The sequence below is a fragment of the Neofelis nebulosa genome, chromosome 5, assembly GCF_028018385.1.
Source record: "Neofelis nebulosa isolate mNeoNeb1 chromosome 5, mNeoNeb1.pri, whole genome shotgun sequence".
NCBI classification, from domain to species: Eukaryota; Metazoa; Chordata; class Mammalia; order Carnivora; family Felidae; genus Neofelis; species Neofelis nebulosa.
Window position 1 is genome coordinate 65,425,497 of NC_080786.1, and position 22,102 is coordinate 65,447,598.

The 22,102-nt window shown below is 40.9% G+C and overlaps 1 protein-coding gene across 1 annotated transcript; it reads right to left on the reverse strand.

The window, feature by feature from the left end:
- Window positions 1–853: 853 nt before the first annotated feature.
- TNFSF10 (TNF superfamily member 10) lies at window positions 854–19,078 on the reverse strand. Its single transcript, XM_058730505.1, has 5 exons — window positions 18,864–19,078; window positions 13,192–13,329; window positions 10,554–10,593; window positions 4,643–4,747; window positions 854–3,007 (listed from the first exon to the last, which is right to left on the reverse strand). Exons 1-5 carry the CDS (start codon window positions 18,984–18,986, stop codon window positions 2,574–2,576), a joined length of 840 nt encoding a protein of 279 aa, XP_058586488.1. The 5' UTR covers window positions 18,987–19,078; the 3' UTR covers window positions 854–2,573.
- Between the last annotated feature and the right edge of the window lie 3,024 nt (window positions 19,079–22,102).

Here is a 22,102-nt window from a genome sequence, read left to right on the forward strand (position 1 = left end):
TAATAGATAAAATTTCATCCTTATCTCACATCCCATATAAATTAGATTATAGTTGAATGATGCTATCAAACTATGAAAGGCCAGACCTTAAAGCTTTTAGAAAAAAATAGCATTATCTGCATAGTAGTGGTAGAAAAGATATCTTGGGCATAAAATGAAAATCTGTATTAGCTTTCTAGGGCTGTTGGACCAAAGTGCCACAAACTGAGTGGCTTTCAACAACAGAAATTTATTCTGTCACAGCTCTGGAGTCCAGGAGTTCAAAATCAAGGTGTCAGGAAATTTCTGAGACTCTGGTCTCAGATCCTTCCTCTGAGACTGTGAGTAGAATCTTGCCTTGTCTCTCCCTAACTCCTGGCAATGGCCATCAATCCATGGTGCTCCTTATCTTGCAGTTATTCCAATCTCTGCCTCTGTTGTCACATGGAGTTCTCTCTGTGTGTCTATTTCTAAATTTCTTTCCTTGAATAAGCATACCAGTCTTATTGTATTAAAGATGCACACTATTCCACTATGGCCTCATCTTAACTTCTTGTATCTACAACAACCCTATTTCCAAATAAGGTCACATTCTGAGGTATTGGGGAATAATAATTCAACATAACTTTTTTGGGAGACCCAATTCAACCCATAACAAAAGCATTAACTGTAAAGGAAAGGACTGATACATTTTATCATATTAAAAACCAAAGTGAGCAATTAATTCATTTCTTCTGTAAGATACGTCAGATAAAATATACCATGAAAAAGAAATTAGAAGTCCTACCCCCTCCCCCAAAAATGTCCTTTTCCCCATTTTTAGTAATCTTGGTACTATAAAACAAATGCAAGTACTAGATCAACAAAAACCACACATTATTAACATGTCATTTTTATTGAAAAAGTAGCATTTTAAAAATTTAGTATAAAAATATAGAGTAAAAATTGATATTCTCTTTCATTTCTGAATTTTATATTCACAATCATTGCAGTTTTTTACTTTGAATTTTAAATCTTTGCTTAAAAGTTCTTCTTTGAGGCGCCTGTCTGGCTCAGTCGGTGGAGCCTGTGACTCTTATCTTGGGGTTGTAAGTTTGAGGCCTTTGCTGGGTGTAGAGAGGACTTAAAAATTAAATCTTAAAAAAAATTAAAAATAAAATAAAAAATAAAACCTCACTTTGAGGTTACTTTTTAAATTCCTTGAAGTTTTTTCAGTGTAAGGGTTAAGGCAGGGGATATTTTTCATGTTTTCCCCCCATATGATTAGATATTCATTTACTCAGTCATTCATTTATTCACAAATACATTTTGTGTGGTTACTATATTCAGGTACTGTCCCAGGTACGGAGGTTACAGATATGAGCAGGACTAAATGTTCCCTGCTATCACAGCCTTATATTCTAGAGATAGGAAGCAGGCTTTAAAAAACAGAGTAACAAATAAGCCAATTTGTCAGTATGTAAGAACTTGACTAGTGCTATGGAAAATAGAGTACAAAGGGCCAGAAGTACCAGGTATCTGCAGCATGCTGTAAATTTAAATTTAAGTGAGCCTTTTTGAAAAAGCCCTATTTGATCAGACACATTTAAATGAACATTTGAGCACACAACCTGAAAGTGTAAATTAAGCTGTGCTTAGTATAATAATTAGAAGAGATTAAACAAATACTCCAACTAATTTTTTTCTCCAACTGGTTAGATTAAATGGCACAATGAACTATTTTGTGTCACGATTTTGGAAGATAAAAGCAATTGCTGTTCTGACAAAGGCAAAAAAATGATACAACCTTAAGGAGATGTATACTAGGTAAGACATTTGGCAATGGAGAATAGGGTCGGGAGTGGGAATCAGATCTTTCTTTGGCTCTTTTCTGCTGATTTACCTGTGTTTGTCATTTCCACTTTCCCATTTCTCCTCCTGCCCCCATGAGACCAAATTCCCTGATTTCTGATTGGCAGTTCACTCATCATAGAGTCCTTTATCAAAAATATTAGTGCTTTTGGCCAGTTTGACTTTTGGTAGGAAAAAGCACAAGCCATTCAGAAATAGCTCCTTATTTGGGCATCATAAATTTAGTTTGTTTTTTTAACAACACGATATTATTTCCACCAAATCCAGATGTATGAGATACCTCCTTTGACGTCATGCACAACACAAATTGCCTTCGCACATCGCATGTATAGGCAGAAGATTGCCTCCCAAGATCATGACCTTTTACTGGTTCCCCTTTCTCTTCCAACTTTGGGAATGGCAACTTGGAAGCAACCAAGGTGATATACTACTTAAGAGATGGTCATTAATCTTCTGGAATCTTCACAAGAATAGATAATAAAGACAGATGTTTATAGGTACACAAGTGTTTGGTAACAGAATCTTCTAGATTCCTGCTAGCAAGCTGGTATCAGGAAGAGCCCAAGGTCTTTTGGCAACTTCACTTTCTTCTTGGTTGCTTTCTTAGACTTGGTCACTTTCACAGATATTAGAAAACCGTGTGTTGTTTTGGTCTTTTGGTTGAGGCAGCTTTGCTCAGGCTTCCTTGCTTTGTTGTGACAAGCAATATTTGTTGAGAATACTGTTTTTCCTTTGCAGATTATTTAGCCAATTAAAAAGGCCCCGAAAAAACTGGCTTCTTGGTCCATGTCAATCAATTGCTCATTATTTACAGAGACAAAAATTCTGTCATTTTCCTTCAGCTCAAATATCCCACCTTGATAGATGGAATAGAGTCCATATTCTGAATCCTTAGACCAACAACTATTTCTAGCACTTTTCATTAGCAGTATCGGGTCAGGATAACTTGTGTATTTGTAGATATATTGTACCATTTGTTTGTTTCTCTTTCTGTTCTGTTCTGTTTCCTCAGGTTCCTGAAATCTAAAGTATGTTTGGGAATAGATGTAATAAAACCCCCTCTGATGAATAACCAGCTCACCATTCCTCAAGTGCAAATTATTCAAGAATGAATGTCCTTTTCTTGATGACTCCCAGGAGTTTATTTTCTGACCCAAAGCTTTTTCATTCTTGGAGCCTGGAGGAAGTTTAGAGAGAAAGAAAGTTTGTAGCAAAGGCAAGAAATATCTCAGTAGCCATGGCTAGCCAGTTTTTTTGGTTGGGATTGTAAAGAATTTCAATCTAATATAAACCTTCTTGCTCCTTCAATCTTACAAGATTCTGAATTTCTTATAGAAATCTGGAGGCTACTGTACCATTGTGACCTGTTGTGAGTCCCTTTCTTTTCTGTGCCTCATCCACCACTTAACACTATATCTGCCAAACTCAGCTCTAAACTGTAGCACAGGGGATGATTAACTCAGATGGCAATCTGCCTGGGCAGAACTTCTGTCCCAAACCCCTGCCTCCCTTCCTAGGCAGGTGAACTAAAATGAACAACACGTAACGAAACCAAAAGAAATATATCTGTTTCCTTAAGCCTGGAGCTCAGAACTTATTGCTATTCCTTTGGATCACTTTGGGTTCCTTCTTGGTCTTTCTCAGCAATCCAGAGTCAAAGGCACCATTCAGACAGAAAGCATCTCTAGTACACAATAAGACAGGGCATAAGGTTTGGCAAAGAGGTCCAGATTTAAAGATCTTTAGACCCTTGGATCTTTAACTCCCAAAAACTTTAAATGAAAAAGGGCCCTACCAAAATAGGATATTCCTTTAAACTTTGGGCTCATCTCCACGATTGGTGTAAAGTTTAGTTTTTCAACAGGGCAAAACAACTGTTGTATTTCTTGATAAATAGTAAACACTAACATTATAATAATGATCTCACTCATAGGCAGAACATGTCTCTCATTCATAAAACATGAGTTCAGGAATACCAAGAAGACAACTGCCCAGGAAAAAAAAAATGAAAAAAAATTCCAAATCTTTTCATCTTTTAACTGATACTTGAAATTTCTTTAACTTGAGATAAAACCTTTTGTAATAATAAAAGCAACTATTTATTAAGTATTTACAATACACAGGAATTTTGCCTGTGCTAATCTTCACTATTTTATGAGTTAAAGATTATCTCCACTTCATATATGAGGAAACTGAAGCTTTATTTGATTAGGCAATTTGCTCAAAACACATCTAGGTAAAGAGGGGCTGGTATTCCAATGTGCATATTTAGACTGTAAAACTCTTGCATTGTTATAGCACTGTATGGACACCTGTTCTTTAGTTAAGAAGTACGCTTACCATATTGGCTAAGCTATATGAAACTGACATTTCTCTAAGTGAGAAATGGTCAAATATTGGCAATTTCCCATAGTTCGACCAAGTACAAATGCCACAAGGAATAACTAGTCACTTCTGGTGAAAGTATATGACTGACTCGGAACTCCTAAGGAGGAGGAATATTTGATGGAGGGAGAAAGAGAAATAACTTTGAAGAAGAAGAAGAAAAGCACATATAGGGGCATGGGAAACTCTAAGACAGAGTTCTCCCACCAGAGGATTCTCCTGAGAGCATTTATGCCAGAGTAGTTACTGAGCTATTTTCTCTTGTAATCTTCCTTCTGAGAAAGCCGATCTGAGCCCCAGTTACCACTGAGCATTTTGTAGATAGTCATATAGACATTTCATGTAGAAAGTTGAAAGAACAAATTATTTGGAACGAGTTTTTTCATTGCCTTCCTTGAAACCATGATATATTTGTTGTTTCTCTTACTTGGAACTGGGAATGTGCTTCTTCTCCGACTGGTTCCAGTTATGTGAGCTGCTACTCTCTGAGGACCTCTTTCTCTTACTAGGTAAGGAATATTTAGCTGCTTTTCTAAAAGAAAAATGACAAAGAATCTTCAGCACTTGTCAAACTACTTTTCAAATACATTGCTATTCAGAACTGTTGTTGATCAGACATCATAAGCACACTGTGCTTCCAAAATTGATTGCATGGTCGCTCATAAAAGCAGCCCATATATTAATATGATCATCCATCTATTCCAGCTTATGTTTAATTTGGAAAGTATTTTAGATGAGAAGAATAAGTAGCAACTTGGATTATAATTTATCGACATATCAGAGATAAGGTCCAACCAGAATACAACAAAATGAAGATTATGGCCCTTTTCCAAAACAAACAAACAGACAAACAAAAACCAAACAAGTAAATAACCATGGACATGTAATAACTCTGCTTGAGTCATTTAAAATGTACAAATAACCAAGTCTTGGCAAATCTCCACTTTGAGTTATATATAGAGACAATCAGAGTGATTCTGATTCTAAAGGAGTAGCAGTGTAACGATGGTACAAAGATGCTACGAACTGGTATCCAACAGTCATCCCTTCACTCCCCCCCCCCCCAAGAGAAATATGAATTGGCATACTGGTCATGATAATCAATATGTAAACATAAAAATCACTGGCTCACTAGATCATAATAAACAAATAACACCTATTGATCACATTCCAAAGTACTTTGGAACAGACTTTAAATATACAAATTCAACATATTACCCTTTAATTTTTAAATTTTTATTTATTTTGAGAGAAAGAGAGAGAGATAAAACATGAGTGGAGGAGAGGCAGAGAGAGAAGGAGCGAGAGAATCCCAAGCAGGATCATGTTCAGCATGGAGCCCATTGTGGGACTCCATCCCACAACTCTAGGATAATGACCTGAGCCAAAATCAAGAGTGGGACACTCAACTGACTGAGCCACCCAGGTACCCCAACAAACTACCTCTTTTTAAAAAATCAGCTTAAACGTCCCAAGTGTGCTTCTACTGGTTGTTAAGATAAATTATATTCTTTCATCAAGCAAATATTGCCAGAACTAAGGCACTACACTATGCTGTATATGGGTTGCAAAGATTAGCCATGGATTACACTGACTGAGCCCTCAAAGGACTTACAGTCTTTTAGGAAAAATATAAATTAGAAAGTGAAAATTTACCTGTGAGAAATATAAATAAAGGGTGATGGGTGTTCACAAGAGGGAGAGATTCCTACTTATTGGAGAATTGAGGTCAGGGGAGGGTTTGTGCTAACGCTTACTCCAATAAACCAAAGTGCCCATCACATCTATGCCAGGCACTCTTTTAGGAGCAAGGAGACAGAATATAAATAAATGAATGCAAACAAACATTTGAGGCGCAAATGGCAATTTGATCTGAATAGGATGAGGATGGGCAGGCTTGGGAAGGAGGGCTAGAAGAAGGGCATTCTCTGAGATCTAGGCCAGAGGCAGGACTCACAAAGCATTCCTGGGACACAGACAAGGGAGGAGTTCAGTTTTAGGCTTGAATGAGGAGCCAAACTATAGAGGATTTGAATGTTAAACTAAGAGATTTGGATTTTACAGGATGTGGATTTTGAATGATTTGGGGCAGGGAAGTGAAGGGACAATGTGTTGTGCTTTAGGCTATCCTGTCTCAAAGAAAGCTGTGATGGTTAGAAGGTGAGAGGGTTGGAGACTGGCAAGTAAGTGATCAGGACTGAGAACAGGAGGCCTTAATCTAGGCTAGTAGGTGGGGGAACTGAGAAGAGGTGGTAAAAAAGGGAAATAATAAATAGGAAATGGGAATCTCTTCCATCTATCTGGTATGAGTTGTTGCTTATTCAGGATGGGAAGGCATTAGTACAGTACTGAATACCAAATATATCATGAGGATGCATGGTCAATTACATAATGCTCTCAGAATGCTCAGCTTTCAAGGTTGATGTGTCCATTCACCTTGAACTCCCACTGTTAAATAATTCATAATGCCTTGCCTGCCCTTAGACCTTAACACTTTGTTTTAAAATATTCAATAACTGAATCCAATTATAAATATCTTGCATTTGAGGTCATTGCAAGGATATGGGAAAGCCTAGATAGAAAAGCAAATTCTAAAGAGGATATTTCCTCTTTAGAGGCTATAGCAAACACTTCCTAGAAAAGAAACCTGTCAATGTGTCTATTTGGATGTCATCAATACATCTAGGTATGCTGATTAGTATATGATTTCTACATTTCATTGGGATGAGTGAAAAAGAGTATTTTTCTTACAACACTGAAAGTGTTATACATACATCTACTATAGATCGTAGATCTGTTGTGCCTCATCAGAAGAGGAAGAGTATTCAATGTTCTGACTACCACTTTTGCTTTTGGGGAAAGAATGCTTAGACCCTGGGATCAGGTCTTATCTTGTTTAATAAAAGCTATTTAATAAAGAAAAATGGGAGTTGTTAAGTAATGAGGAAGCTTATCATATTGAAAAAAGATAGGTGACCGGGCACCTGGGTGGCTCAGTTGGTCGTGTCCAACTCTTGATTTTGGTGCAGGTCATGATCTCCCAATTCATGGGATCAAGCCCTCCATTGGGCTCTGCATTGACAGTGAGGAGCCTGCTTGGGATTATCTCTCCCTCTTTCTCTGCCCCTTCTCTCTCTCTCTCCCCCTCTCTCCCCCTCTCTCTGTCTCTCTCTCAAGATAAATAAACATTAAAAAGAAAAAAAGGAAAAAGAATAGTTGAAAAGTAGAAAGACATCATTACAACACTTATATTGAAGAACATTTTCTTCTCTGCCAGGCTGGTATGCCCTAAGTCTCTGGTATATGTATTCAGGCCTCTATGGCCATTAACATGGGAAAATGGGACTATGGTGAGCCAAATGCAGAAGTAGCAAACTGATTTAATAGTTTCATTTACTTATGTATTAACTTTAAAAATATGTATTAAGAACCCTCTTTTTTGAGAGAGAGAGAGAGAGAGAGAGAGAGAGAGAGAGAGAGAGAGAGAGAGAGAATGTGTGCATGAACAGAGGAGGGGCAGAGGGAAAGGGAGAATCTTAAGCAGGCTCCACACCCACCACAGAGACTTGCTCAGGGCTCAATCTCACGACCATGAGATCATGACCTAAGCAGGAATCAGGAGTCAGACACTCAACCACTGAGCCACCCAGGCACCCCTGTATGAAGAACATTCTATGTGGAGAGAGATGGTGGTGGCACAGTATTGTGAATGCACCATTTGCCACTACACTGTGCACTGCAAAATGGTGAGTTGTAAAATTTTTGAAGGTAGTGGGGAAGGAGGGTCCTGAACTCACATCCTCCCATGGACACACCAAGGCTACAACCACATATAGAGCAATGCTCTCTGAGAAGGACCTGAAGACTAGCAGAACAGCTCTTCCACAGCTAAAGATATAAAGAAAGAGCCACATGGAGAAGAGTTGAAAGGGGCAGAGACAAGTCCGGTCAGGACCCACACCCCAGGTGAGGCGATCTACAACTTGGGGGGATATCATAGGCGTGAAATTCCCCCTGGGGAGCAAGGGATTCAAGCTCCACATGGGACACTGACCAGGGGCCTGCACTGGGAAGACAAGCTCTCACCATGTCCAGCTTTGAAAATGAGTGGGGCTCAACTCCAGGGGAGCCAGCTAGCACCACTCGCCTCATCCTGGCATTACCCTGTGGACCTGTCCCCCTCAATCTTCCCATCCCCTAAAGCAGCTGGGCTGAGATCAATTATCCCCATGAAGCTGCTCCTTCCCTGCCACATGCCAGGGGTGACCTCAGCTGAGACCGGCGTCCTTCCAAAGTGGCTTCTGACCCAGGGCAGGTAGCCAGAGCTAGGGCCAGCCACACCCACCAGCAGTTGTGGCCTAGTCACTACAGGAGGATACACACAGTCCACACAAGGATCACTCTTGAAGTGCCTGATTCTGATGACCAGAGAGGATTATATTTCTGGTCGCCACAGAATACCTTCTACATAAGGCCACTCCTTCATGAAAAGATGCTCAGCATTGCTCATCATCAGGAAAATAAAAACCAAAACCACGATGAGATACCACCTCAGACGTGGTAATAACAAAAGGACAAGAAACAACAAGGGTTGGTAAGGATGTGGAGAAAAGGGAACCCTACTACATTGTTGGTGGGAATATAAATTGGTGCAGTCACTGTGGAAAACCGTATGGAGAGTTCTCAAAAAGTTAAAAATAGAAAAACCATATGATCCAGCAATTCCACTTCTAGATACTTATCCCAAGAAAATGAAAGTGAAATCACTGTCTCGAAAAGATATATCCACCGTTATATTCATTGTAACATTGTTTATAATAGCCAAGATATGGAAGCAACGTTAAGTGTCTATCAACAGATGAATGGATAAAGAGGCTGTGGTACACACACACACACACACACACACACACACACTGGAACATTATTCAGGCATAAAAGAGAATAAAATCTAGCCATTTAAGACAACATGGATGGATGCAGAGGGTATTATGCTAAGTGAAATAAGTTAGACAGATAAAGACAAATAACATAAGATTTCACTTATATGTGGAATCTAAAATCAAACAAACAAAACAAGACAAAAATACTCATAGGTACAGAGAACAAACTGGTGGTTGCCAGATGGGAGTGGGGTGAGGAGATGGACGAAATAGGTAAAGGTGATTAAAAGGTACAAATTTCCAGTTGTAAAATAAATAAGTCACGGTAATATAAAATGCAGCATAGGGAAGATAGTGAATAATATTGTAATAATTCTGTATGGTGACAGATGGTAACTATACTTATTGTAGTGTGCATTTTGTAATGTATATACATGTCAAATCACTATGGTGTACATCTAAAATGAATATATTATTGTATGCCAACTATACTTCAATTAAAATATAAAATGAGAATGACACCTTTTATCCCCCCCAAAAAAAGATTACTTGTATATTATGTGAATTTCATCTCAATCAAAATACATACATGCGTGTACAAAAGGTGGTCCACCTAAGGGCCAGGGGAATAAAAGATTCTACTAGGTTTGGAGCATAGAGTTAGGTGCTAGGTATAGAGAAATGAGAGAAATAGACATGTGTTCTATCTTTATGTATCTTTAAAGTAGTGGGGAATCAGCACACAGATAAAAAATATATAAAAATGGAAGGAGATGAAAGGAGGTGCTTGTTATCTTACCTAAATAAGGTAGCCAGGGACATTCTCTCTGAAGAAGTAACATTTAGGCAATAGTTTGAGAATGAGAAGGAGTCAGTTGTATGAAAAGCCAGGAAGGGAAGAACCCAGCCTGGGGAATAGCCCTTTGAGGGGAGCCCTTATGGGTTAAGAGCAGGGTGCTGACCATGAAGAAGGTGACCATGGGTGAGGGACCACGAGAGAATTGTGGTGGGTGGGTCGGTGGGTGAAGGATTGCTGGGAAAAATGATGAAGTGAGGGGCTCTTGCATAAAGAAGGGCATAGAGCTTAGTGGTGGTGAGAAGCAGAGAAAAGATGAGTTACTTGGGGGCCTTTACTTATCTTACTTCCAGCCATGTACCAGAAAGGATTTAGATGGCTCATTTATGAAACACTGGCAAGTAAAAGATAAATAATGGAAGAAATTGAGATGAAAGGAAAATCCACATTGGGAGAAATAAAGTTTTGACCACAGGTGGGCCACAGATTTGGCCCTAAGTGTTCTGCCAGTGCAAATAGGAAAATAGAATCAAGTGTTTTGAGACACCGAGTAGGAGTTGGAGGGGGGATATGTGGATGCGAGCAGAGAAGAGGAGCTGGAGAACTAGTCACCCTGTCATGAAGTTGACAGTAGAAAATTAAAATAACAAAAAAAATACTACCTGGAACTGTAGGAATGGTTTCCTCATAGGTTCTCAAAATCTGCAAACAGTATTGAATAAAGCTTGTTAATTACCCTAAAAATAATTAAACTGACTACAGAATGCCTATGGCTCTTCTTGCGGGGTGTCTGAGATGAAATTTCTACATAGGACATCAACCCCAGAAGCTTTAGCTGTTCAAGCACAGAGTTTGTGTGGGGTAGGGTGGGAGATGGGGTGAATACTGAGGCAGAGGCAGCTGTTCCTGCATGGTGACCGAGGATGGTCCTATGTCTGGGAAAGTTCTGTTTCTGGATGAAGTCTTCAAAAGGCCACACCTGAAGCAACACAGGAGGAAGGTGCCAGCTGCCAAGTTAGGACAGGCTAATGTTCCCTCAAACCCCCTTGTAGCTAATGGATGTGGCAACCAGGCCACTTCACTCTCTCTGTGTGGGGTGTGTGTCTGCACACAAATGTGTGTATATGTGCACTACGTAATAGCGTTCAGGAGCTTTGCATTGGGCAGACCCAAGTCTCAAGATATAAGGCACACTTCCTCTCTCTTGGGATGCCCACAGACACAGAGCCCATCAAGCCGGGACCTGCAACACTGTCATTCTCTCATTTCTGACATGTGGCTAGGGCATTCTTCACATCAACATAAAAAATAATGTCTTTACTAAACAACTAACATCACTTTCTTTGTACTAACCAGTGGGGAAAACCAGTAAGAAAGAGAGAAACCTTAGCCTTTCTATCAGACGGGCTAATGCGGACTGCTCATCCACAGCTTCTAAACTCCCCTCCACCCAGCTCTGCTACTTGGGCCTTTATCCATCACTGCCTTCCTTTCCTGCCACTGTTGTTAATTTTGAAACTGCCAGAAACTCCCCTCCTCTGTACTCCCACCCCAGAGCAGAAACTCTCTGCCTTCCCCTTGGCCACAAGCCCTGACCTGGTAATGGAGGGTCTGCCAATAGCACAATGGGCACTGGGATATGGAAGGGAAAGGAGCTGTGCCTCGGCATAGTCTCTGTGTGTCTCTCATTCCGGGACAGAAGGGAGGAAGGAAGAAGGAGGAGCAGCAGGAAAGAGAGAAGGGTAATTCCTACAGCTTGGGAAACAGATTAAAAGAATAATGACTGTCTGGTCAGATGGTCCAGATTCAGATCTGTCAATCATTAGCTCTGGAAAACTTTGCTCGTTGCTTAACTGATGTAAACTTTAATTTCTTCATCTATTTAAAAAATAAAAAAGAGGAAGATAATAATGCTTCCTTCCTCACAGAGCTGTTATGGGGATTAAATGAGATATCCTACGTAATGGGCATAGGATGTTTACTGGAAATAGTTTGTTCCATTAATGGTGCCTGGAAAAAAAAAAGGGAACTCTTTTCCCCCTTTTTGTCTGCATCCTCTCCCAGCTTCTGACTGTTCTAGTTAGTGGCAGCATATGAGGATGGGGAGGAGAGAGAGAACAGCAAGAAAGAGGTATGTGCAATCTATCCCCACCCCTTTTCAGTCTCCAGATTTCTGCCCTAGTTCTGAGTTTCTCTCCCCTGCCGCCTGTGGGTTTGCCCCCATGAACACCAGGGACTGCAGAGTCGCATTCATTCCTCGGTCTTCTCAGGATGTTTCCCACCCCTGGGCCTTTCCTCGTCCTCGCCACTTGGGGCCACAGAGTCACAGCTGCATCACTATAGCTTGTGCTGTGAGCTGGTGGGCACCCTTTTCCGGCCTCCAGCAGAAGTGAGATTTCATTTCTCATAGAAATGGCATCATAGATGACATCTGGGCTCTACTATGAGGACTGTTTGGGGTTATAAATCAGAGCTCTAACCACTGACATAACACTGTTTCAGTGGAAAGACAGGGCACCAAACAATGGACTTTCAATCATATCTTTAAAACACATCTTCTTCCCGCCCTGGGAATGTCCCCAGTATTTTTAAAACAATAATGGTGTATCCTAGTTTACAGAGTATTTTTATATCCATGTTCTGTTCTGACCTTTCTGGGAGGCAGAAGGCAAAACTATGAAAGCAAAATGATATAATTTAGTGAAATAAACTACTAGCTAACATAGTGTTTCTGCTAGAGATCCTGCATCCATAAACAGATCATATTTTGTAATTTGTCACTTATTGACTATATATTGAGATGTCATCACCTTCAATTTCTCAAAGCGTCTCTTCGTTCCCTCTTCTTTCCTCTTTTTTCATCTCTATGTGCATACACAAATAAAGATATATTTAATTGCAGACATCAACAAGGTGCAAAGATTATAAAACACCATTATCTGGCATCTTTTGTCTTCTGAACAACAACAAAACCACACACATCTTTTATCATTGTGTGATCTTGAACACATTGCCCAGTCTGTGCCTCAATTTTCTACAATGTGAGATAAAAAGGGCAGACTAGTTGGGGAGGCTCTCTGGAGGAGAGGAATGAGCTCTAGCCTGGGAGTCAGCCAGGCCCCTCTGTTTGGTGCTGTTCCACTTTCTTCTAGTTTTAGGAATTTGGGGGAGATCACTAAAACACTCTGGGCCTCTGTTGTCTCCTTTGCAAAATGAGGCATCTACGCTTGATGATCCTAGGTGTTCTTTCTCTTGCGACCCTCCACGTCTGCTGGCGGAGTGACCCGGTGGTCCACCTACCTTTCTAACAAACTGACGGAGCTGCCATTTCACTTGCCAGCACGGGGTGTTCATACTCTCTTCATCATTGGGGTCCCAAGAGATATCGTCTTCCTTTAAGAAACAAGCAATGCCACTTTGGGAGTATTTGTCCTGCATCTGGATTAAGATGGAATATAATACATTATTATAGAGAAATGCTTTTTATTTTTGTTAATTTACAAGTTAAGACAACAGGAACTGATGACAGATTCAGAGAAGTCTTGGTACCTTGGATAAGCTTGTGGGTTGAAATAAACAGTAAGCATGCTGTCCTTTGTCTTGTGAATAAAAATAAGCAGTCAGACGTGGTGGGAAGGATACAGGTGTGGGCCAGACATCCTGGGTCACAATGCCCTTCACTGATCCTGCCGTTAAACAGCTGTGTGTCCCTCAACAAATTGCTTTTTCTCTTCTGTGTCAATTTTTCATTTGAGTTTTGAGCTGGTTCATTGTGGTGATCTTTGAGGTCCTTTCCACCTCTGAGATGGGGGGGCGTCCCATACTAAAGCTGGGAAGCTATCTAGGTACAAAGTAGGCAATAGAGTCCATTTCAATTCCAGCATCCTAAATAAAAAATTAAACAAATCCTCTGGGATGCAGACGATATTGTGTAAATTCTAGTTATTGTGATTTCCAGTCCTCTGGATGGCCAAATCTGGACCATATTGCCACTGAAAATCTTAATGTTGTCTCATTAAATGTCCACACTAGCTAGGGATTTACCTGCAGAGACCTGAAACACCATTTGAAGGTTTGCCCCCTCCTTCTGAGAGCAAACAGTTATAATGGCCAGGTAATTTTCAATAAAGTCCTAGCTTGATATTAAACACACACACACACACACACACGTGTGTGCATGCACACATGGAACAAATGCATGCACGCATATATCCCAAACCGCTCAGCACATTGCAGGGTGATAACTGGTTAATTTTACAAAGAAAAATGGGAAGTCCATGCAAGGCCAGACATTGTTTTTTGGTTTTTTTTTTTCTTTCCTGTTTTCGTTTTTAACAAGTGGGATTGAGGATATGTTATTTCTCTGTACAGATCTGAATTGTCTTTCTCTAGGGAAATAAATGGGAAAATGGCCATTTTTATCTGTTGTTTGAACTTAGGGGACTCCCAAGGTTGAAGGAAAGACCAAACAATGATGCTCCTTCTCATAAAAAGACAATCTCATTCCAGATCAAAATAACTTGTTTATGGGAGGTCCCAGCCAGAGTCAGCTGGTTCTGTACTCAGTCATGCACTCCTTGGACATTTGATCCAGGTCCTTCAAGTGCAAAAGGACAAACCTAAGCTGATTAATTCCTTCCACACACTCTGGCATAGAACATTCATTTATTTTTAAATGTTTGTTTTCTTTCTTCCTGTTTTAAATTACAACAGTAAAACATTCAGCCTAGTAAATGTAGTAGGGGTAACAGCTGGGGCCACCTGAGTAGAGACACAACTAGCAGTGGAAGCAGTCAACATCACTTTGTCCCTACCCGCCCCATGGCCTTCTCCTGTAGAGTTCTGTTTGCATCTCCAACATATGTGGGAGCTGAAAAGCATTTCCCAGAAAAGCACTCAATTACGTATAGTTTAGAAATATGAGAACATATCTAGCAAATCGGGGCGTAGGATTGGAGAGGGAAAGCTGGATGTAGTACAAGGCCTGAGGGTGATTCCAGGAAGAGCAAGTTAGCTTCATTGGACACTGTCCCAGTGCAGCCGGTATGGGTGTTCTCTGGCCAGACATTGGTATGATAAAACTGAATAAACAGGCTCACAAACTTCTGTAACATGTTGAGATGAAAAGTTGTGCATGACACAGAAAGGAGGGAGTGATTTATTTTCTTACTTCACAGCAGTTAGAAGCTGTCTCAGCAGGAAAAGATGAAGAACATGGAGGATAGGGCCAGGGGCAAGAAAGGGCAGAGCTGAGCACTGACTGAGACTGGGCAGCCATGGTAGCTGGCAGCTGACTGTGAACCGAACTGGGTGGAAGCAGGGACTAGCCCAGGCCAGAACCAACTGCTACCTACAGTCTCTGGCTGCCCACTGGGGGTTTTCCAGAAACATCTCTAGCAGGTGGGAGGGAGAACCCTGAAAGCTGAGTAAGATCCTAGGTGTACATGGGAGGGAGCGTGACAAGCTAATGTGACTCCATTGTTACCCCCAAACTTAATGAAGCCTAGAAACATTGTTGGTACACAGGCAACCTGGAAAATATAGGAAAGTAAAGGACATTTTACTAAATGAAAAATAAACAAAAAACACACTAAAATCACCCTCATCCTACTTCCTAATTAAGCTCTGGATGATCTCTCTTGTTTACAGGGCTGTCTGTGGGCAGTTTTGTGCGTGATTGTTTTCTCTTAAGACTACATAAAAATGTCATGTTCTTTAAATCTACATGAAAATCATATATAGATAGCATAGATGCTTTTATGTCATTCACTGTAGAAAATTTATAAAATACAGAAAAACAAGACACCCATATACACCAAAAATACAGGAAAAAAGACACCCATAATCCCACCATTTAGAAGTCACAATGACCAGCATTTTGGTATTTCTCTTCTAGAAACCCAGAGAGAAAGCCCCAACCACCCTCCCTATCCCCACATTTTCTTGTATTATCATATTTGGTGGTTTCTTCTACAGACTTTGGCCAATGCTGGTGACTAGATGCATGAGTGAGGGGTTGCTGTGGTTGTTTCAAGAATGATTCATGAGGATTAATATGATGTGTCTCTCTTTCCCCTTCTTTTGCACATCCTTTCCACTTCAAAGCATGAATTTCCTGCCTCGCACCTCAGACCAGAGCTATTCTCTCCCTAACCACATGTGGGTGTTGGGGCAGGGGGATGTGTGTGCTATTTTCATTTGTATGCTTCTCAGGGACACAGCTTTCACACAGAGTTCCTGCTCTTCTGCTCCAAAAGCCCTTGGTTTTGACAAGTGGATTTCCACTGTCTTGGTGTCATCACAAACATGGTGGTTGTCTAGGCCACGGCCAGCCAGTCCTTCGCAGGGCTTTTGGGCTACAGGGTGGACTCCTTTGCCAGTTGACTCAGGGACTTTAAGGTGGCAGCACCGACCCTCTCTGCTGCCCTGACATTAGTGTCTAACAACTATTTCCTGCAAACCACAAATACCATAAAGAACCACTTATGGAGATTGGTAGATAATGGTCCCCTTCTCCTTTGTCTTACCCATCTATGATACCACAGTGATAGGCAGCCCCCTTGTCACAAAACGTTCTCAGAGAAACAAACTTTAGAGACTAAGCCCATATTTATTGATCATGCTTGCTAGTCTATAGGCTTATTTGGGAACGTCCAGTTAGACGTTACTCAGCTCTCCTTAGGCCACACTCCCTAAAGTCCGCTCAGTGTCTTTTCTAGAAAGTTTCATTAGCCAAAGTAGAATCTGTGATTTATTTTAGAAAATTAGTACTTATGTTAAGTATGCTTTTCCAAACTTTACACAACCAAAGAGACTCAGATTCATTTTTCCTTGCAAGCATTCCTGGTGAAGAGGTGGAAACTTCAAGAAACTTCTCAATACAATGGCCACAGTTTATTGAGCACTTACCTAATGCCAGGGTTCAAAATTGGACTTTCCCTTTAACCAGCTTTATAATCTTGGACAAATTGCTTAACTCTAAGAGTCTTAGTTTACTTATGTGTAAAATGGGGTAATTATAAGACTTTTTTTTAGAGACAGAGAGTGGGGGAGGGGCAGAGAGGGGGAGAGAGGGAGAGGGAGAGAGAGAAGGGAGGGAGAATCCCAAGCAGGCTCCATGCAGAGCCCAATGCAGGGCTCAATCTCATGACCCTGGGATCATAACCTGAGCCAGAATCAAGAGCTGGATGCTCAACCAACTGAGCCAATCAGGCACCCCTACAGGATTTTTATAAGGATCAAATAGAGCAATATTTTGCAAAGTTCCTGGAACACAGTATTTGCTCAATATCTGTTAATTCTCTTTCCTTTCTGGCACTCTCAATGAATTCTTCTGCGTGTCTATAAACATATGTGTATATATATGTAACTACACAATCAAGAAAAACATATGCACACGGGGACATGTTAAGATTTGAAATTTCCATTTTTATAGAATTCAGAAAATTACTTGACCATAAACACAGACAATTGCATGAGTCTGCTCAGTCAAGAACCAGTTAATATAGTCTTAAAATTAGGCCAACTTGTAATGTCAGCAAATTGAGGCAATGATTTTCTTTCGTAATAAAGATACAGACTCATTCTGCTTATGCTGCAAAGTCAACAAAGGTTAGGACATTCTAGATCCAAACTTGTAAACACAGCAGTATTCCAGACTCTCATGCAGACTTAGAACTAGAGGCATGCTTATTGTTACATTGATGTTTTAGTTGCAGACATACAGCCTCTTCTGAATACAGCAAAGCTGACTTTACTGGTCACCTAATGGTAACCATCACTTATATAATTACTTGCGAGTCAAACAAGAGTCTACTTCATCCAAAGTCAAAAGAAAAATTTGCAAGTATCTGAGATAACCAAATTTATACTCCACAGGGTATACAAACTACATTTCCTTAACAGATACTCACTCTATGGCATTTGGATAATTTATATTTTTCTGAGACCCTTCTACTTGCATTTCCTAGCCAGCTGGCAGATGTTAAGATTGCCTTATCAGTGTGCATCACAGGGTGCAAATATATTAACCCTGTAGACAAATATATTAACACCTGTGGAATGTTACTTAGCTGCCTGAAGACCTGATTTCAACTCTGCTTCCAAAGCTCTGTCTGAGCCTGGATAAGTCATTTTGCCTGGGGGTCTCTAGTCTCCTCATCTATGAAATAGGGGGTGTTCAAAGTTCCTTCCAGCTCACAGTTCTCTACTATATAATACACAATTAGTCAAAAAATACATAAGAAGCCACAAGCTGACTTGGTTTATTGTCAGCAATTCTGCATTCATAGTTCCAAACGGTTTATACAGTTGAGAAGTACATGAACTAAAAAGCCACTAAGGTTTTTTTCTCTGTCAAATGTACCTGGATTCCTACTTGACCACCCACAGGCATAGAATAATTGTTTTATTTTCAATTATTTTATCATGAACAGTAAAATGCTGAGTCCATATGGTAACCTCTTTATTACAGGCTTTATGTGTGGCATGTCCACGGCCGAGGAATAGACGCGTGCCAGTCCTTAATATCCTCTCTACTGTCAACACAGAAGTGCCACAGATCTAAAACCAAAACATGTTTCTAAGATCTGACTTACCCTCCACCCCATGTCTTGGAGGAAAAAGAGAAACCTGATAACATTCCAAGACTCAGGTCTGATTTTAGTTTGATTGCTAGTATTGTAAACTATACATAGTGTTGAAGAGAAAAAAAAAAAACCACCTCCGGAGTTTTGTTCCTGCATCTGCTAGTAGCTGGTACAGCCAGTTCTGTAGCTGCATTTGGTTCACACAATCCTTTCAACTTACACTTTGACAAGGTCCTCAGCAATTACATGCGTTAGCAGTTAGGGTCCACAGGCAGAGAGAGGGAACAGTTTTTCCTACTGTAAAGTCTTCACAGAGGAGGAAACAGAGGCAGTTAACCAGGTTTGCCGAGAGCCTCGGTCAGGAACTGTGTGCATTGTACTGACCTGCCTCAGTTCACTGGTGAAGTACATGTAAGTCACGGCCACGCAGAGGGACTGCAGGAGCACAGTGAAGATCAGGATCAGCACACAGGTCTGCCCGGGACTGGGGCCCGCCGGGGCCTGCATCTCGGCCACGGTCCTGTCCTCTCCGACAGTCACTGCTGCAAAGGCAGCCAGACAGCAGGTTGTTGTTGTCGAACCAACCAACGGGGGTGGAGCCCTTCTTAGGTTTCGTTTATTAAAGAAATAATCAAAGTGAAACTGAAACAACATGCTGGAAGCCAGAGGAGCCAGAGAAACACTAGTAAAATTCTGGGAAGTTCTTTCCATTTTATAGGAATGTCAGGGACCAAGGAAGTAAACACACAGGAAAAAATTGTTCAGGGCACGTGGGTGACTCAGTAGGTTAAGTGTCCCACTTCAGCTCAGGTCATGATCTCACGATTCAGGAGTTCAAGCCCTGTGTCCGGCTCTGTGCTGACAGCTCAGAGCCTGGAGCCTGCTTCAGATTCTGTATCTCCCTCTCTCTCTGCCCCTCCCCTGCTCATGTTCTGCTTGTGTCTCTCTCTCAAAGATAAATAAACATTAAAAGAAGGTTTTTTTAAAATGTTTTGAAGTTGGAAGGACTGTGCGTTAAGTCAAACAGCTCCTCCCGCAATGCTCAGGGCCTTTGGGGTCCTGTGGATGCACCTTTGCCCAGCAGCTGTACTGGTTCTTAAGCTCCCAGGCTGCATCTCCTGTCAGCAGCCTATCACTGGGAGCAGGACCACAGAGGTGACCCTGAGCTGAGGCCACTCTGGTCTGGAGATGCAGACTGCACTGGGAAAAGCATCCTTTGTCATCTACCCAAGGTCACTCATGGACCCATGCAGCACTCAGCAGCCTGGCTGGTGTCTTTGGTTGGGAGGTGTGGTGTGGGGAGAGCAAACAACCCCTGGGGCTCAGATGCCTGAAGTCAGATACTGGCCCTGCTGCTTCCTGATGTGTCACCCTAGGTGGATTTCTAAGGGCCTCGTTCTTAAGCTCCAGCATCCATGGGATGATGGTAGCACCTACCCCAAAGAGCTGTTGGAGGGCGAAATGAAATATTCATGCCTGGCTTCCTGGGGGTGCTTAGCAAATATAGGCTGTAATGTTTCTAGCAACAGAAAGGGAGAGTGAAGTGGACAAAGGGTGGAGCATGGCCAGCTCTTCAACTTAATAAAAATTAAGTCCCATTTTACTCCTAAGCAAGATTTTATTGACAGTGAGATAGGGAATTCCAGAAAATGTACCTGAGTGGTTTAGACCAGCTACATTTACGTCCGAGGATTAATGAGATAGAGATGCAAAGCATTCATCATGGTCTCTGGCACCCCACCCCAAATTATATATATACATTTGCTTTTCCATCTTTATCTAGGTTATTCTGTATATACATTAAAATTCATCAATTTCAAAGATACGGTTTGATTCATTTTGGTGATTGGGTACAAGGGTGTAGCCACAACCACAATCAAGATATAGAATAGTTACTTTGCTTTAAAAAGTTTTTCAGGGCCTGGGTGGCTCAGTTGGTTGCCGACTGACTCTTGATCTCCACTCAGGTCATGATCTCACTGTTGGTGGGATCAAGCCCCAAGTCGGGCTCTGTACTGATGGTGTAGAGCCTACTTAGGATTCTCTCTCTCTCTCTCTCTCTCTCTCTCTCTCTCTGTCTGTCACTCCCCCACTTGCACACGCATGTGTACTCTCCTTCTCTTTCTCAAAATAAATAAATAAACACTTTAAAAAAGTGTTTTCATCCCCCTTGGCCTGAAATTAGTTTTGAGACACTTCACTGAGCTCTGTAGCCTTCTCTAATATTGACTCTCCAGGTGATTTTAGGAAATTACTTCACCTCTCTGCATGTACCCTTATAAAATGAAGGATGTTGAAACAGATTTGTCTGTAGGGGCTTTTCTAATACATCCAGAAAACAAGAAGGTGGGGTGTGGGCAGGAACCTCAGCTTTGCCTCCCACTTCTTGATATAGCACACAGCCGTAGTGGACTCTAGTGGGTAGAAGCCTACAGTCCCATCAGGCAGACTTAGGTTTCCACTTCCTCTTTTAGTACCGTGTGACCTAAGCATCTGTTTCTTTATCTACAATATCAGGCTTTTTTAAAAAAATTGAGATATAACTACACATAACTTTATGTAAGAACATAATTTGATATATTCGCATATATTGAGATTAATATTGGTATTCATCATCAAATAATCCCCACAAGAAATCTAGTTACAATTCATCACCGTATATAGGTACAAAATTTTTTTTTCTTGTGATGAGAACTTATGAGTTGCTCTCTTAGCAACTTTCAAATATATAATAATACAGTATTACTAACTATAGTTACCATGCTGTGCATTGCATCCCTAGGACTTATTTATCTTATAGATGGAAATTTCTATCTTCTGACCACCTTCACTCATTTTACCCACCTCTCCTTCTGTCAACCACAACCACCAATCTGTTATTTGTGTCTGTTGGTTCAGGTGTTTCTTTTTTGTTTGTTTGTTTGTTTGTTTGTTTTGTTTTGCTTTTGTTTTTTAGATTCCACGTATGAGTGAGCTCATATAGTATTTGTCTTTCTGTGTCTAACTTATTTCGCTTAGCCTCATACCTTCCAGGTGCACCTCAGTTGTCACAAATGGCAGGCTTTCCTTTTTTTTTATAGGTGAATAACATTCCATTATGTATATATACCATCTTTTTTCCCCCAAATTTTTATTAAAATTCTAGTTAGCATACTGTGCAATATTGGTTTCAGGAGTAGAATTCAGTGATTCATCACTTATCTACAACACCCAGTGCTCATTACAATAAGTGCCTTCCTAATACTCATCATCCATCTAGCCCATTACCCCCCTTCCCTCCATCAACCCTCAGTTTGTTCTCTTTCTTTAAGAGTCTCTTGTAGGGGTGCCTGGGTGGCTCAGTTGGTTAGGCGTCCAACTTTGGCTCAGGTAATGGTCTTGTGGCTCATGGGTTTGGGCCCTGCATGGGGCTCTGTGCTGACAGCTCAGAGCCTGGAGCCTGCTTCAAATTCTGTCTCGGTCTGTCTCTGCTCCTACCCCACTTGTGCTCTGTCTCTGTCTCTCTCCCTCTCTCTCTCTCTCAAAAATAAATAAACATTAAAAAAAAGAGTCTCTTGTGGTTTGTTTCCTTCTCTCTTGTTTCTTTCTTCTTTTTCCCCTCCCATATGTTCATCTGTTTTATT

What these genes read in the sequence shown, in the direction of transcription:
- TNFSF10 (XM_058730505.1), bottom strand. Translation starts at nt 18,986, where the DNA reads ATGCAGGCCCCGGCGGGCCCCAGTCCCGGGCAGACCTGTGTGCTGATC. An exon ending in TCCGTCAGTTTGTTAGAAAG is followed by an intron (nt 10,594 to 13,191) that starts GTAGGTGGACCA and finishes TACTGTTTGCAG; the next exon opens with ATTTTGAGAACCTATGAGGA. An exon ending in AAGCACATTCCCAGTTCCAA is followed by an intron (nt 3,008 to 4,642) that starts GTAAGAGAAACA and finishes AACTTCCTCCAG; the next exon opens with GCTCCAAGAATGAAAAAGCT.